General features: G+C 36.5%; 1 protein-coding gene across 1 annotated transcript; it reads left to right on the top strand.

Moving 5' to 3' along the window:
- Positions 1-83: 83 nt before the first annotated feature.
- Positions 84-4,871, top strand: LOC113226388 (neutral ceramidase-like). Its single transcript, XM_026458998.1, has 7 exons — positions 84-198; positions 387-590; positions 1,367-1,582; positions 1,974-2,069; positions 2,826-2,993; positions 3,410-3,531; positions 4,553-4,871. The coding sequence occupies exons 1-7, from the start codon at positions 145-147 to the stop codon at positions 4,728-4,730; spliced, it is 1,038 nt and encodes a 345-aa protein (XP_026314783.1). The 5' UTR covers positions 84-144; the 3' UTR covers positions 4,731-4,871.
- Positions 4,872-16,365: the final 11,494 nt, after the last annotated feature.

Raw genomic sequence — 16,365 nt, 5'->3', positions numbered from 1 at the left:
GTGGTTCAGATGATTACTATATAGGAACTTTGAGTCAATGAGCAGAACTGTTAATGAATCTCATTGCCATTTTTTCAGAGAGTCTTGGAAGAACCAGGCGAGACCCTTTCTGGTTCTCTAGGAATCGTTCATCAGTATGTGAAGATGCCCGATGAAGTCGTTAATCCTTATGACCCTGTCTCTGAAACATTCAACAAGGTGAGATTTATTTTTTGATGTTTTTTTATATTCTTTCTAAAAATCCTAACACATTGAAAACTCTATCCAGTCTAACGAGTATCAACTCATTCTCGTGAAGTTTTTTTTGCTGGCAAAGGTTGCTAAGCTAAATATTTAAGAAGTCTTCTAATCATCCATGACATAACAAAGCTTTTTGAAACTTCCAGAGTATCAGCGTGTCAGGTTGTCTTCCAGCCATGGGATATAGCTTTGCAGCAGGTACCACAGATGGTCCGGGTGCCTTCAACTTCACTCAGGGTACCACAACTTCTAATCCTCTTTGGAATGCAGTCAGAGACTTCATCGCTGCACCCACTAAAGAGGACATTAAATGCCAAGCGCCGAAACCTATTCTACTTGCTACTGGACGAGTAAGTTTTGTGATGCTTTGTGTTTGAATATTAGAAAAATATTAGCAAATTAAAATGTATTTTGCTTAAATGTTAGAACCAGTTCTATCATAGAACAATAAATACAGTAGAAATGCTTAATTTGCGGAGTTCCGCAAACTTGAGCTGAGTCCGCCATTTCCGCTTTGTACGTTATGGATAAACCTCGAAAATCGTAGAAACACTCGAAAGTAGCAATATTTGGCTACTTTCCGATGGAAAAATAATAAGTCGCTCTTGTAATATAATCTATGGTGGTGTTTCATATTATCATTAAGTTTTATTTTATTTAATTTTAATAAATTTTTACGGAAGTAAACCTTATGCCGCTGCAATATGATCACTTATTTTTTTGAAGAACTGAGTACACATCTCGAAGTCGTTGTCTGTCGTTCAATTATTTACCGCAAGATGACAGCACTTTCATTGAAATTTAATGTAAAATCAAAACGTCGTAATTTGCAATAATAGCTATTGATGGTATAGAAGTTTCAATAATATGCCAACAGGGTAAAGTTTAAATTATAATATATGTCAACAGTCCACAATTTTTTAATTTTTTTAAATTTGAAAGTACCACCAATCATTATCAAGATCGTATAGTGTTTCAAATTAGAATGTGTGAGTTTTGGCTTAAGCCGCTTCCATTGTTTTTCTTTCACAGATTTAGCATTTATCTCAAGTCAACACAGATATTTTATGATTTCGCTCATACATCACATTATAGTTTGTGATAACATAAATAATTATTGTTCCAGGCGAAATTTCCCTACGAATGGCAACCCAATATAGTTTCCTGCACAGTGGCAAAGATCGGAGATCTATTGTTGGCTGCGGTGCCTGGAGAATTCACCACAATGGCTGGGAGAAGACTGAGGAAAGTCGTATCGAAGATCGCAGGAGCGAAGAAAGTGGTGCTAGCAGGATTGTCTAATATTTACTCGGATTATATTACTACACCCGAAGAATATCAGGTACGAGAGTGGCTTAGGAACGTAACAATTTAAGTTTCTCGAGCATATTTCCAAGATTTCCTAGTAGGAATCTCGACGATAAACATAATCTAGTTAAACTGATCTGTACAAACAATAGTTTCTATCAGGGAGTGAATGTTCCCTGGCATTTTTTCTTAAGAGTTTCTAAAAGATTTGGAAGTTTTTGAATTTAAGATTACAATACCTGACAAGAAGACAACTAAAGGCGATTCCATCATCATCAATATTATCATTTCGATCGGTCGTCGCGATGATCTTATCGAACCGATATCAGACTGATCAAAACGACGGACCGTGAAGACAAGTTATTCCATTAGGTCAATAACACGATTTGACTTTTTGTCTTTTAAATTACTGCCTAATATTTCAGGCGCAAAGGTATGAAGCAGCGTCAACAATATTTGGGCCGCACACGTTGGATATTTATCTAAACAAATATGCTGAGCTTACAACGGCCTTAATGAAGGTAACTGTATCCTCTTATCTTATGAATTTGTAAAGTTCGGACACATACGGACCGTGAATTGGGAAGCCACTTTTCATCCAAATTTCTTCCCAAAATCTGGCACGAAACCGAGCAGAGGAAAAATTCTTAATCCTCGATTTGATTTTAGAGGGGTATATCTACTTTAAAGTTAGAAATAAAATATTGTATAAGTAACTACACGATATATTCAAGCATAGACATTAATCAGAAACATAAAACAATAAAGTTTCCTCGATAGATAAAAATCACGAAATGACCTCTAATTTTCACATTTTTTCGATTTATCCTCGAAATGCTACAGGTTATTAGGACAAAAATTAGATAATTAATTATATTTATGCATGATCGACAACTGTCACTACGGATTTTTTTTAATCCCTTTAGTTTTATTCCGCTAAAACGAATTTGGTACTTTTAATGCGCAAAATTCGACATCTCCTGTCGCATGTCACGCGAACTTCAGGCATATATTTCACAAATTTGAGCGGAGTCAACGTCAAAACTTTTTTGGCATGAGAGCTCTTGAGGAATAACTAGCTCCAACGTATTGAGTATTTCTGGTAAATACCAAATCCAAGGGTTTGGATTACTTATTTGACAGTAGTAGTTTCGTACGAATGTCGGACGGAGAATGGGAATAGACCCCTGATGATCAGATTTGGAAGAAAGGAGTCGGCCACTTCACTAATCGTTTGTCTCTTGTTTGCCTCTGTAACTCCAAGTGGCTGTTGGCAGGACACGTTCCTGCACCCAGGCCCGGAGCCACCCGACTTCCAAGATCAGCTAATCACCCTGGTGCCGCCGGTGCTTTGGGATGGAAACCCCTGGGGCAAAGAGTTTGGTGACTGCGTCAAGCAGCCGCAGAGGCAGTACAGCTACGGCGACATCGTCGCTGTTTCTTTTGTGAGTCACTTTTCGAGCTTAAATTCGAGCTATCGTTGGGAAAAGCACATATTAATCCTTTCGATCCTGTGAGAAATAAACTTTTGACTATTTAATGTAGTGTTTGAAAGGCAGAGACCTCTGTACTTGGCAAGACGTCAATGTCGAGGCGAAGATCAATCATGAGAGCTGTGATTTTCGTTTATATTTGAATAATGAATTCACCTTGAACCGTTTGTGGAGTCATAACTGGTTGGGACCCCTAGGTAAATGTGGTGTATCCGATATACGATAAATATACCTTTTTACAAAAAAGAACCGACCTTATAATTTTGTGGAATTACTTTTATTTGCTAAAGAGATAAAATTGGAGTTGCTGTTGAATCCATGGAAGATGCAAGAGTATAGTGTTGATTAATTAAATCCTATTTAATCAGATTGCAGGCCATCCTCGCAATGGCCTCCGGCACGGCCGCTGGTACGCCATTGTCGAGAAACTAGAGTCGGAAAAGTATGACTCTTGGGTTACTTACGCCACCGATGCTGACTGGGAGACTAAGTATGAATTCTGTTACATGCTTCGTCGTTACATTTTCAACTCATTATACATCCCACTGCTGGACAAGAGCCTTTCCTAAAGAGTGGGTTTAAGCCATAGTCCGCCAAGTATGAAATTTAACCTTACTGTCTAAATCAATGGTTCCCAAAATTTTTATTTGTCTCGTAACTAATACTGAATTTCTCACGAATCATCAACTTCAAATGTGTCTTTGACAGCTGACATAGTGCTAGTGAGAAAATTTACAAAAACAAAACAAATTGATGTTAGTTTTATTCATTTCTCTTTCCGAATATCTTGTTTGTAGAGAAACGTTTAATAACTTCATAGATAAAAGATACGACAACAAGTACATAAAAAAACTCGTGAGGTCCACTGGTTCCTTCCGTGGCTTAGTTGGCATAGCGTCTGGCACGGTTTGCTAGAAGACATCGGTTCGAATCCGGCCGGATTGAAGGATTTTTTCTTAGTGTTCGATCTTTGTATTAATAATTATAACAAACTAGTGGAGCAATTTCATATAAAAAATAATTCAATATGAATTCAATAAAAAATTAACTTCATAGATAATTTATACGTGTACTATAAGAAAGTATTATGTATTTATATACCAATCTGTATTCCATTTACGGAAAACCAACATTTTGGTCATGACCTGCCTAAATGAGTTCCACTAACACAGTGTCATGCAAGCCCTCTATTTCGCTAACATGAACTCCGTGTATGGTGAAGGGGACCCCTGGGGGTCAATATATTCCACTGGGAATCATTGGTTTAAATTATATTTGTTCTAGTGGTAGCGTAGTTGAAAGAAAGCTTGCCATGACGAGTTCAATTCTATACCCATCTGGACCCGTTAGTCGTTTATATTGATGAGCTTGGGTTATTAAAAATTACTTTCTTTCAAAGTTAAAGTCAAATTACAGGTTATACCCTCTCCTCAGAAGAGGTTCGTGCCTAACAGTGAGACGTATATGAGTTGATACAGAAACATTGTGATACAAGTTGTTACTACTGACAGGTTCATCTGGCGTCGAGATTCCAAGATCTTGGGGACAAGTTTCGCGGATATAGAATGGGAGATTCCAGCAGGAACACCTCGTGGTACATACCGCATACACCACTTTGGCAACTACAAGTACATTCTTGGAGGGATCTATAGCTATCACGGGTTCTCAGAGCCTTTTGAGTTAACATAGTGACTAGTGAATGGACTATAGTTTCTGAAGACTGTAGTTGTTATAGTTTGACAAGTTAACGCGGACAGTTTAAAGATAAATAAATAAAATGGTCTTTATTTGGCATGTGCATGCAAAATACATTAGAAACAATTTATACAAATTGTAAATAAGAAAAGACAACATTACAAAACAGAGGAAAACAATAATAATAAAAAAATAGTTTTTTCTGTTATAATATCAAGTGACGGGACGAACAAGTCGTGCGCCTGATGGTAAGCTACACGCCTGTCCATAACAGTTGCAGTGCCACTCAGAGCTTTAAATCGCAAAGATCAGAGGGGCATTCCCACTGCACCCGTTACCCTGAGACATAAGTTAACAAATCCCATATGCCTGTAATTTCACCAGCACCCTTCAACACCGGGACACAGTAATGCTGACATTACTGCTTGGTGGCAGAAGTAGGTAAGGTGGCAGTACTTTCTTGGACGAATTCTTTCACAAGGAGCTCTGCTGCTACTAAAAATATTTAAAACAAATGAGCAAAAAGGCATGTCGAAAAGGTCCATGACTCAGCATCTGAGGACTATGCTAATTACGTGGCTCTCTTATATTCTGCTTTGGCCTGCAATAAACAGAACACCGCAATTTAAAAAAATCATATACTAATTTGTAGAGATAACGAAACCAGACACTAAATAAATAAAATAAAATTAGACACATACAACGATTAGACATGGAAATAATCAAATTGAGTAATAATAATAATAATTGCAAAATTTAAATTGCACAATACCAAATATACACATAACGGGATACACAAACACAAGCTACTACGCAGAACCTGCGTCCCGAAATTGCTTTCCAAACGGCTTTCAAACAGATGTTTTACTATGTATGTTCAGTTTCTAAATAGACTACGTACTGAAGGTATGTGAGGTTACAAACAAGACCTCAATGACGTTATAAATAATCGACTAAAATTTGATTGCCAACGCCTTGATACGAAGCATAGTACTTAGAAAAATTTGCAAAAGTAGCAGGCCAAACAAATCTAACAGGCATCTTTTTTAATGACTGAACCTTTTTCTCTGAAACATAAAATAAATTAAATCAATGCATATTTTAATCTGTTCAGAGCTACGCAATAAAATGTTTGATTAGTATAAATTAACTTTAATTGTTTTATATTGGGCCTAAAAACCAAGACAAATGATCATTAAAAATAATATTTAGATCTTATTTTTGAGACTAAGTAAATGTTGATTATATTTGTACACTAATTATAATATAATATGATCTGAATACATACTCGAAAACGCAAGCAAATTGGTTTCCGGCACTCGCCGGCCGCTGCCGCGGCGTGCTCGCTTCGCTTGCTCGGCTTGTGCAACCAAGTAACCAAGATATATTAAGATATCCTGGCCATGACCAATAATAAAAAAAGAGGATCAAATATATATTATTTATGAACACCAAATATTAATTTAGTATGCTTAAACATAATCATGGTGTTACCATGAATGCAGTTCATTATATAATTTATCCGTAGATCAATTAATATAGACGGAACAATTAATACATAATCTAGAAAACATAAAAAATTTCGTTTATTTAAAAAAGTGCTCTTTTACAACAACATTATTATTATCCCGTAAAAAAATAATTAAATAGATCAAGTTCAAAAAAAAATATTCAAAATCATAACATGACTTGCAATAAAGACTACAGAGTACATCATACACTAACCAAAACGCGGCCAAGCGACAAATGGTCAAATATCCATTTAAAATAGTAAAAGATGAAGCACAATATTCTCTGTTAAAACAGTTAAAATAAGTTAACGTGTTCGGCTTATCGGAATTTACCCTAACGGATGCATGTTAGTTAGCTGACTAATATATGTTGTACTATACATTTACAAGCACATACATACCGAAGTAAACATGATAAGCAAAACATTATTAATAGTATTTACATTTAGAATATTAAGAACTTCCGTGTTAACTTGTCTACTAATGAAGTATGTAATGCCGTCCTTATGATTGAAATAAAACCAATGTAACAATAATTGTAAATAGGAAATGAAACTATTTTTCCGTATTTAAATCGCTTTACAGGTCCCATGGTTACGGTTGACTGTCAACCATGACCATGGGACCTGTAAAGGGCCCGAAACGTCGGTCGGTTTGTTTGAAAAAACATATACGCGATTTAAATCCGGAAAAATAGTTTCATTTCCTATGTGTAACAATCGCGAAAACCTAAGAACTCGAAATAATTGTAAAATTTTTATAAAAAGACTCGACCTCAAAAGCTCTTGGAATTACATCTATTTGCCAAGCTTTATTGCAATCGGTTACCGGAAAGTGTGCGAAACCGGATTCATCCTCTAGCTTGCCACCCTTAGAGGTGGAATATTTTCTTCAGGATCAGTAATGAGGTACCCTCTTACCAACAAAAAAAGAATCAATTAAATCGGTACACAAATCGAGTTATCGTGTAAAAAACAAATGAATTGAGAACCTTCTTCCTTTTTAGGTCGGCTAAAAAGAATCCTGACAATGTATAATTGAACACATATAACATAGTAGATAATTACGCCATATGTAAATATTCAGTAAGTTGGTACATAAATGAGTCTATTTTAAAACTATCTGTATGTTAAAATTTAATAAGATGTATTTTTGTTAGCTTTATTAACATTATGGGAAGACAGTGATGTTGATTCTGTGAGTTTCAATTCTCAAACGATTAATCTGGTCAAACGCGCACTTATTTATTTATTAAAAAAAACATGTCAAACGCTATACCAACCAAGCCACGGAACGAAGTAGCGGACCTCACGAATTCTTCTATGTGCTTGTTGCAGATTGTTTTTGATTTTTAACGACTTTTTTGCCGTAGCACCATCTGTGAGAAATAATTTCTTCACTCAGACAGGTAAGAAAGTCGTTAAAAACTAGATCTGCAACAAGCACATAGAAAAATTCGTAAAGTCCGCTAGATCGTTCCGTGGCTTAGTTGGTATAGCGTCTAGTACGGTTTGCTGGAAGACATTGGTTCGAATCCAGCCGGATCGAAGGAATTTTTTCTAACTGTTCGATCTTTGTATTAATAATTACAATAAACTAGTGGAGCAATGGTATGATATTCAATAAACTTCAAAATTACACTTATATGACAGATTTAAGCAATTGAAATCCTTAGAAATATTTTATATTTGTCAAATTAGGATAAAAATTTTGAGTCAATTAAATTATAGTGACGGAATTGGAGTCACTGAATTGAAGTTACAAAATTGCAATCACTGAATTGGAATCAATGAATTGGAATCACTGAATTGGAGTCAATGAATTAGAATCACTGAATAGGAATCACTAATTTAAAGTAATTGAATCGGACTGAACTGGACGTAGGAGAGTGGTGCCTTATCATCGAATAGATTTTTCGATATTTTAATATCTCGCAGTCGTGATACCGAAGTACTATGTGTCCGTCAGGATGGCTGGATCAAGCGAGATATACAAATCATACTGGGCTCATTATTATTGACATATTTTCTACCTTTGCGCTAACAGAAATATAAAAAAAAGTAAAATATAAGTGGTCATCCATTCTGACGTCAGGTTGGCTGGACCACTTTACGTTTTCATAGTTCTAGCAGTGTATAATTTACTTTTTTTATATATAACTATTTACTACCTTAATTCTAAATGATTATCACTAATATCAGGTTTCTTGCCGCGGTATGACTTCTTTTTATTTTCCCGATATTTCGGAACGGTGCACGCTCCATGGTCACGGGTTGACTGGACGGCGGCAGATGATAGCTTTAAGAGCAGACATATCTGTCTACCCTCTTGCGCTACCGTGGTAAGAAACCTGATATTAGTGATAATCATTTAGTGAATAACCACGAAAGTCTTAAAATCTATATACCTAAATTCTACCTAAACATACATTTTTTCACTATTTTAGGAAGTGTCTTTAAAATTTATTTAAAATAATAATAAAACGCCAAAAGTATCTTCTAAAAAGGCAGTTTATCTTCTCCGTGTAATTGCCAACAATAATTTTGCAGGCACATAGAATATGCTAACCACGGAAGAAACTAGTATTTATGTGGTCTGTGATGCCAACAATGGTTTGTGGATTATCTTTGCAAGCAATATTTTAGGGCAATAAATAAATAATTATAATAAACGCGCACACACTCATAGCCTCGCACTAGGAAAACCCTGTGTCGCGGGTGCCATGGACACACACACATAGACAACGACACCCAAATTCACGAGAGAAATAAATGTAGGGCATACAAATATTTCTCCTGGCCCGGGAATCGAAACCAGGTCCTCTGCGTGGCAGTCGTTGGTAACCGTTTGGCCAAAGAGGCAGTTAATTAACTACTAGTTGGATTCACTATTACAAATGTTAATTTCTTTGTAGGTATTAATGAATGCGAACGTATTATAATCAGTAATTTATAACACGGAGAAGATAAACCTTTTGCAAAGGCGTTTTATTATTTTTTTTAAAATAACTACTTTTTATAGTAGCTTCCTAAAATAATGAAAAACGTATGTTTGGGTAGAAATTAGGTAATAAATAGTTTTATAAAAAAAGTAAATTATAATTGCTATAACCATGAAAAACGTAAAGTGGTCCAGCCAACCTGACGTCAGAATGGCTGGCCACTTTATTTCTTTAATATTCCCATTAGCGCAAACGTAGAAAATATGTCAATAAAGATGCTAAATAGTAGAAAATAGATAGTAAATAGTGACCACAGTTTGATTTGTATGTCTTGTTTGGTCCAGCCATCCTGACGGTCACGAATTTCTATTTGTTGCTGATACATAGGTCTTCTTCGCTCCGTTTTATTAGATAATGAGTCTTACGCTAGTATAATCCAAGTCGATAAGTATTGATAAGTTACATTTCTTCTCCTCACCTGCTCAAGGAGTTTTGGAAACAAATTTCTTCAAATAACATTGACTTACAAATAAATGGACGACGGGTCTAATACAAAAACCACGAAAAAAATGTCCCAAGTCAATCTATTTAAACTTAGTGACATGTAAAGGAATATGAAAAAGCTAAAACGTTGAATTTAAATTGTAATGTCATCGCAGTACTGTCTAATTTTGCTTACTTCGCTGTCAGTCGAACAAACGAAGACTAAAGCGTGAATGATGCTCTGTATACGATTTTAACGCCCTATAAGTTCGGACACTTTTTAGCGCGGACCCGACGTCCATATAATTGTAAGTCAATGTCAAATAACATTAACGTCAAGTGAGACTATTTCAATGTCAAAACAAACTGCCTTTAGCATCAAAACACATGTGACCAGTGAATTTAAGCATTAGCATATTATATACCTGTGTATACGTACTTACAAATAAACTACTATAATGTAATGTAACCAAAGTAAATAAAGATGTATATTGTACAGAATTGATGTACATTTGGCTATATTTTTCGTAGCTGGCATAGGCTATTAGGTAATGTTTAAGGTTTCTTTATCGTAAAACCTAGTCGTCTATATGTTATCTAATTGTTAGTGCAAAACTTTCACTAAGGTAACCTAGGTTTGTAATTTGTAGACTATGACAAAGTAAGACTAGAAATAAATCGATGATTTACCTGTTAAATGTTTTGCATTATAGTTATTTATATTTAATGATATTAAGTTCTTGCCAGTGCGTACTGTAGATAATTTAACAAGTAATGTTTATAGTAAATAAAAACATTAGCTAAACGAGGTAGATACGGTTATTCTCTTAAGTAATAAATTATTTTGATTGATAATTAAAAACGAAATTTATATTATATTGTGCCAATGATTTTTAATGTCCATAAAGGTAATAATAAACGGAATTTAATCATACCTAATTGTTTTTGTTTATACTTTTAATACTTTTGAGCGGCGGTGCTGCCGCCGATAACAAACATGACCGGCGTAAAATCCGCGTGGCGGAACAGAAGTCCGGAGGAGAAGCGAGAAAAACGGGGTATTTACTATCAAGTAACGGTTTTACAAAATATATCAGATACACCAGGATATAGTCTAAAGAATGTGCTTGTTCGTTACACGATGGAATGTACTTTAAAACGAATTATTTAAGAATAAAATATCTCACTTTTCATGTCATTTTTATACGGAGACATTTCTCTTTCAATATTACAGAGAACCTGCCAAATTTTTGGTTTTCAACTGCAACCATATACATTATTAAATTTATATTTATCCAAAATTTGAAAATTAACACGTCTGTCGCCATCGGACGCATGTCGATGTCGGATCTGTGCCATATTTTCTCTGCCTGTTCTTATTTTATGGCAAGAGGCGGTCCCCCACACCTCATCTCCTAAAATGCATGCTCGCCTTGAAATACCTGGCCTTTAAAGAAGTTTTCTCTTTTTTGTTAATTAATAATGTGTAAGACAACCACACTTATAATCTAATCTTAAACTAGAGAATTCCCAGCACTATGAGTAGCAGAGCAATAGAATGCACTCCGGGACACTACCCAGAAACCCAGACGAAAACCTATTTAGAAGTTAATTTCCCAAATTGGTCCTACCGAACCGAATTCGGGACCTCTTCATCCAGCGTTTATAGTGTAAAGGGCCGCCGAGGTCGTCAGATTATTTATTGTACTTCCATAGAATAATTCAATGAATTACGGAACGTCTATGTATGTACTGCCGTCCACTAACTAAAACGCGGCTGTGACAAATAGTGAAATATCCCTTGTAAATAGAAAAACATACAGCACAAAATTGTCTTTTAATAACAGTTAAAATTAGTTAACGTGTTTGACTTATCGGAACTTACCCTAACGATGCATAGCTGAAATATCATTAAACAATATCAATATTCTAAAACTGGGTTATGGTTTTTTAAGACATGTCAAAAAATTATTTTGTCACTAGTTTTGGTTTTTAGTTAACGGACGGCAGTACAGACGGCAGCACATCAAGCTCTATTAATTGTTTCTTTTCAGGCAAAAATCCCATTTCACATATACAATGTGGCATAATATAACAATAATGATATTATACAAGACTTAAAATAGGATTAAATAAAGTAAGGTAAATAAGGTATGACCCATATAGGTCTTCGTCTAATCTATTTCCTGATTGCGTCGCGGTGGATGGAACGCCAGTACTTAAAAATTGGACCAGACATATCTGCGGAAATAGCATGCCGTTATCAGAACAACGCAATCTGTCCCAAAAGGAAGCCATACGAGCAAAGAAGTAATCCATTCTCGGCGAACGTGTTCGATGCACTGCAGTAGCGTGGTAAAAAAGCAGCGTCATTGTCCTGCACTCTTACAGTACTCAGGCTCGCTTTTTTGAAGTTAACGCACAATCGGCAGGTGTGAAATATTATTATTATTATTATTTTATTCAGGACCTCTCGCTGCCGGGCGTGGTTGCCGCCAGACTCGGTAGCGAGGAGTCCTGGGAGGCGGTGGCCTCTTTTGAGGAGAGGTTATGTCGCAAAAGGAGGCTGCGGAGCGGGTGCGCGAGGACGCGGTAGACGCGCACCCGCTTCGGCGCAGACGTACGGGGAGAAGGCGAAGGCAGTTCGCTGCTCGCCTGATCCCCTAGTGAGCCTAGCGGGCTTTGGACAGGGACTCCGGAGCCTGTATTGCACGGCCTCACTCGTCTGGGTCGGAGGACAACTGACCTGCCCCTCCGTTGGCGCGGGAGCCCTGGGGCAAACTAGGGCGGCCGGGCGGAGTCGTGGTGAATGTGCACCGACCCCACGGCGCCGACTCAACCGGCGGGAGGTAAACCCGGGGGGGTTTAGTGGGGTTGGCCCTCCAGTCTGGAGGAAGAGTCCCCATAAAGATTTCCCCTTGTAAAATATTTTTGACGAGACAATATAAAACATATTATTGACGATGTAGTAGTACTAAAGCTCCTTGTGACAGAGTTCGTCCAGGGAAGTACTGCCATCTTAACTATCTCTGCCGCCAAGCAGTAATGTTCAGCATTATTGTGCTCCGGTGTTGAAAGGCAAGGGACCTGGTGAAATTGCAGGCACGTGGGACTTGTCAACTTGTGTCTCTGGGTCACGGGCGCATTGGCAGCGCCCCTAAGATCTTTGCGATAATATAATAAGCTATGAGTGACACTGCAACTGTTATGGACAGGCGTGTCGCTTACCACCAGGCCCACGACTTGTTCGTCTCATCACTTGATAAAAAAAAGAACTGGTGCGTTTACATCGATTCAAACTCGCGACTGTTTATAAGACACAATCTAAAAACTAGAATTATACAGTTTCAAAATTATATAACTTCAAAAACACTTAATTATCAACCAAAAGAGTTTAGTTTTATAATAGTATTTTATACGATCTTAACTGCCTCAGTGGCCGAACGGTAGAGGTCCCAGGTTCGATTCCCGAATTCCATGCAAATATTTGTATGACCTACATTTATTTCTCGCGTAAGTTTGGGAGTAACTTGTGGTTGTCTATGTGTGTGTCCATAGCACCCGCGACCCAGGGTTTCCCTAGTGCAGGGCTATGTTGAGTGTACATACGTATTATAAAAAAAATCGTTGTTCTTGGAGTCGAGAATCGGGTTTAGGTCACGAGGCCTTGCCGAAGTAATAGATACGAGATTTTAAAATGGGCAAAATTAAGCCTTATTACATACCACCCGTCGCTCTTGGTGGGGTTGTGCTTAGAAATGTGCAAAGGGTGAAGTATCTTGGTCACATACTGACGGATGACCTGTGTGATGACCAGGATATAGAGAGAGAGCGTAGGGCGTTGTCTGTGCGTTGTAATATGCTGGCCCGCAGGTTCGCAAGATGCTCAGACGACGTAAAAATCCTGTGGGTCAAGTACACAAAGCGAGCATATAACGCCCTACGCGTACAGTACAACAACGCGTTCAGGATGCTGTTGGGGCTGCCACGATGGTGCAGTGCGTCAGGCATGTTTGCCGAGGCGCACACAGATGGCTTTTATGCACTGATGAGGAAAAAGATCGTCTCCCTCTTGACTCGTGTCAGAAAGAGTCCCAACAGCATCCTGAAAACGATTGCAGGCAGATTTGATTGCCCAATCCTATGGTATTGGATTGGGCAAATCAAATCGGTTCTTTTATATATAAAATAAGGTTAGGTTAATTTGTGCTGTATGTACTAACAATAGTCTAAGTTTTAATTGTTTACTAACACTTTGTCTATGGGCATTTCATTGCCTGAAATAAAAGATTTCATTTCATTTCATTTCATAAAACTTAAATAAGTAATGATTGCATACAATACTTTTTCTACGAGTAAATAAAACCAATATTTAATATATATTTTATTCAATCCATGACAAAAAACCCGATTTTTTCAATCACACGTCTCACGTTTATTTGGGTAGGTAAAGGTTCACCATACAGCCTCTTCATATAATTAGACAAAAGCCTAACAAACGTTACAAAACAAAAAACCAAAGAGGTATAATGGAACTGGCCGAGTACCGCTTAAATTTTGATCATCCTTTAAGATTGAAGAAGATTTTGACCAATATATTTTTTTAATAAAGTATTATGGCCCGGCTGCAAGATCTTTAAGCTAATTTAACTAATCAAGAGGCAGTAGAGCGTTTGAGTAGCATCATGTTTGATATTTTAATTAGCAAAAATGCAACGTTCTTTTTTTAAAACTCACTATAAGTAAGTGTACAGAACTACGATCGTCGAGGATATAACTAGAAATAGATACGAAATAAGGGCCATTCATACCTGGTAACTTATCAGGCAAATGGGCCTTATATAACTTTTTCAATATCAACTCTCGTTTGCGCTGAAATCACAAATTAGAAATAGGTTCGGAACTAAAAGAGCGCCTTTGTAATATGGTTTATAAAATTATAATTGACAGATTAAAAGGGATCATGCCAAAAAAATTTTGACGTTGGTTCCGCCCAAATTTGTGAAACAAATATATGCCTGAAGTTCGCGTGACATGCGACAGGAGATGTTGAATTTTGCGCATTAAAAGTATCAAATTCGTTTTAGCGGAATAACTCTAAAACTAAAGGGATTTAAAAAAATCCGTAGTGACAGTTGTCGATCATGCATAAATATAATTAATTATCTAATTTTTGTCCTAATAACCTGTAGCATGTCGAGGATAAATCGAAAAAATGTGAAAATTGGAGGTCATTTCGTGATTTTTATATATCGAGGAAACTTTATTGTTTTATGTTTTTGATTAATGTCTATGCTTGAATATATCGTGTAGTTACTCGTACAATATTTTATTTTTAACTTTAAAGTGGATATACCCCTCTAAAATCAAATCGAAGATTAGGTTATTTTCCTCTGCTCCCTTTTAAAGTAGTAGTCTTGTATATACTTATATGTATAATTATCATATATGTATAATTATCTATTAAGTGTTTTGTAATTTTTTCGATATTAAATTCTTACCAGCGCACTGAACATATCTTTTAGATAATTATGACGTTCGATGTTTTTAAAGGATTAATTAACTTAGATAAATACGATTATTATTTTAATCACACAAACATTCAATAGATAATTAGTTACGAAGTTTATACTATAATATGTCAAGGCTTTTTGTTTTCCAAAACAGTAATAAACAAAACTTAAGAATGCATAATTCTTTTTGTTCCACATTCTTTATTAGGCTTCGGTGTGATCGGCGTGAAATTGGTGTGGCATAGGCATATTTTCCAGATGTTAAAAACACACTAACACATCTTTGTATTCATGAACTGTTACTAATATAATCAACTTACAGAATCAGGCACGGTATGCTGAAATTGAAAACGGTTTAACAAAGGAATTTTTCTTAGCATGATCTTTCTATTAATAATTATAGAATGGAATAGAATAGAATTATTTATTTCAGACCATGATCCATAGTAATGTTAGTAATATAGTAAATTTTTCTTACGTGCTATGGTTAGTACAAGACAAAATTACTAAAGTACCCTACGCTCATGTAGTGGCACCTAACGTTGTTGATAGGAGCAGTACCGCCTGTTGGCAACAATGGCTAGGATGCTATTAGCTCTGCAGCGCACACGCATCATGAGTGTGGCAGCCCTATTGCGAGTAATGGCTTGAAAGCAGTGTGCGCCTTCTGGAACTTGCCGCCGGATGCACTACAGTGCACATAAGAAAAATTTACTGTATTATTATACACATTACTATGGAACTTGGTCTGCAATGAATTATTCTATTGTATTCTAATCTATAATTATTTTAATTGTACGTAAATATTTTATAGAAATGTTGTGAATAATTAGCATTGAAACTCAATTTACGCCCGCCTTAGGGTAGTCTCAGATTGCCGCAGCTAGCCGGCGCGATGCTGCGACGCATTAAAACGAGCATTGCGACATAAATTTTATCTTCTACGATAAGTTAAGTTTCCTTAGTTTGGCCTCGAGTTTGACAAATTACACCCAAACTCACGAAAGAAATGAATGTAGGCCATACAAATATTTCTCTCGGCCCGGGAATCGGACCCTTGTGCGGCAGTTCAACCATTCGGCAACGGAGACAGTTATATAGTTAATATAGAATAGAACATAAGTATCTACTAAACAAAGTATATATTTCTTCTAACAAAAGAGTAAAGCTGCGCGGTGTAC

The sequence above is a fragment of the Hyposmocoma kahamanoa genome, unplaced genomic scaffold (assembly GCF_003589595.1).
Source record: "Hyposmocoma kahamanoa isolate Upper Pololo Valley unplaced genomic scaffold, ASM358959v1 190, whole genome shotgun sequence".
Taxonomy (NCBI): domain Eukaryota; kingdom Metazoa; phylum Arthropoda; class Insecta; order Lepidoptera; family Cosmopterigidae; genus Hyposmocoma; species Hyposmocoma kahamanoa.
This window is presented reverse-complemented; position numbering and strand designations above follow the sequence as displayed.

Coding starts and splice junctions, on each gene's coding strand:
- LOC113226388 (XM_026458998.1), top strand. CDS start 145: ATGCCCGATGAAGTCGTTAATCCTTATGACCCTGTCTCTGAAACATTC. Junction 199..386: donor TCTCTGAAACATTCAACAAG/GTGAGATTTATT, acceptor TGAAACTTCCAG/AGTATCAGCGTGTCAGGTTG. Junction 2,994..3,409: donor ACATCGTCGCTGTTTCTTTT/GTGAGTCACTTT, acceptor CTATTTAATCAG/ATTGCAGGCCATCCTCGCAA.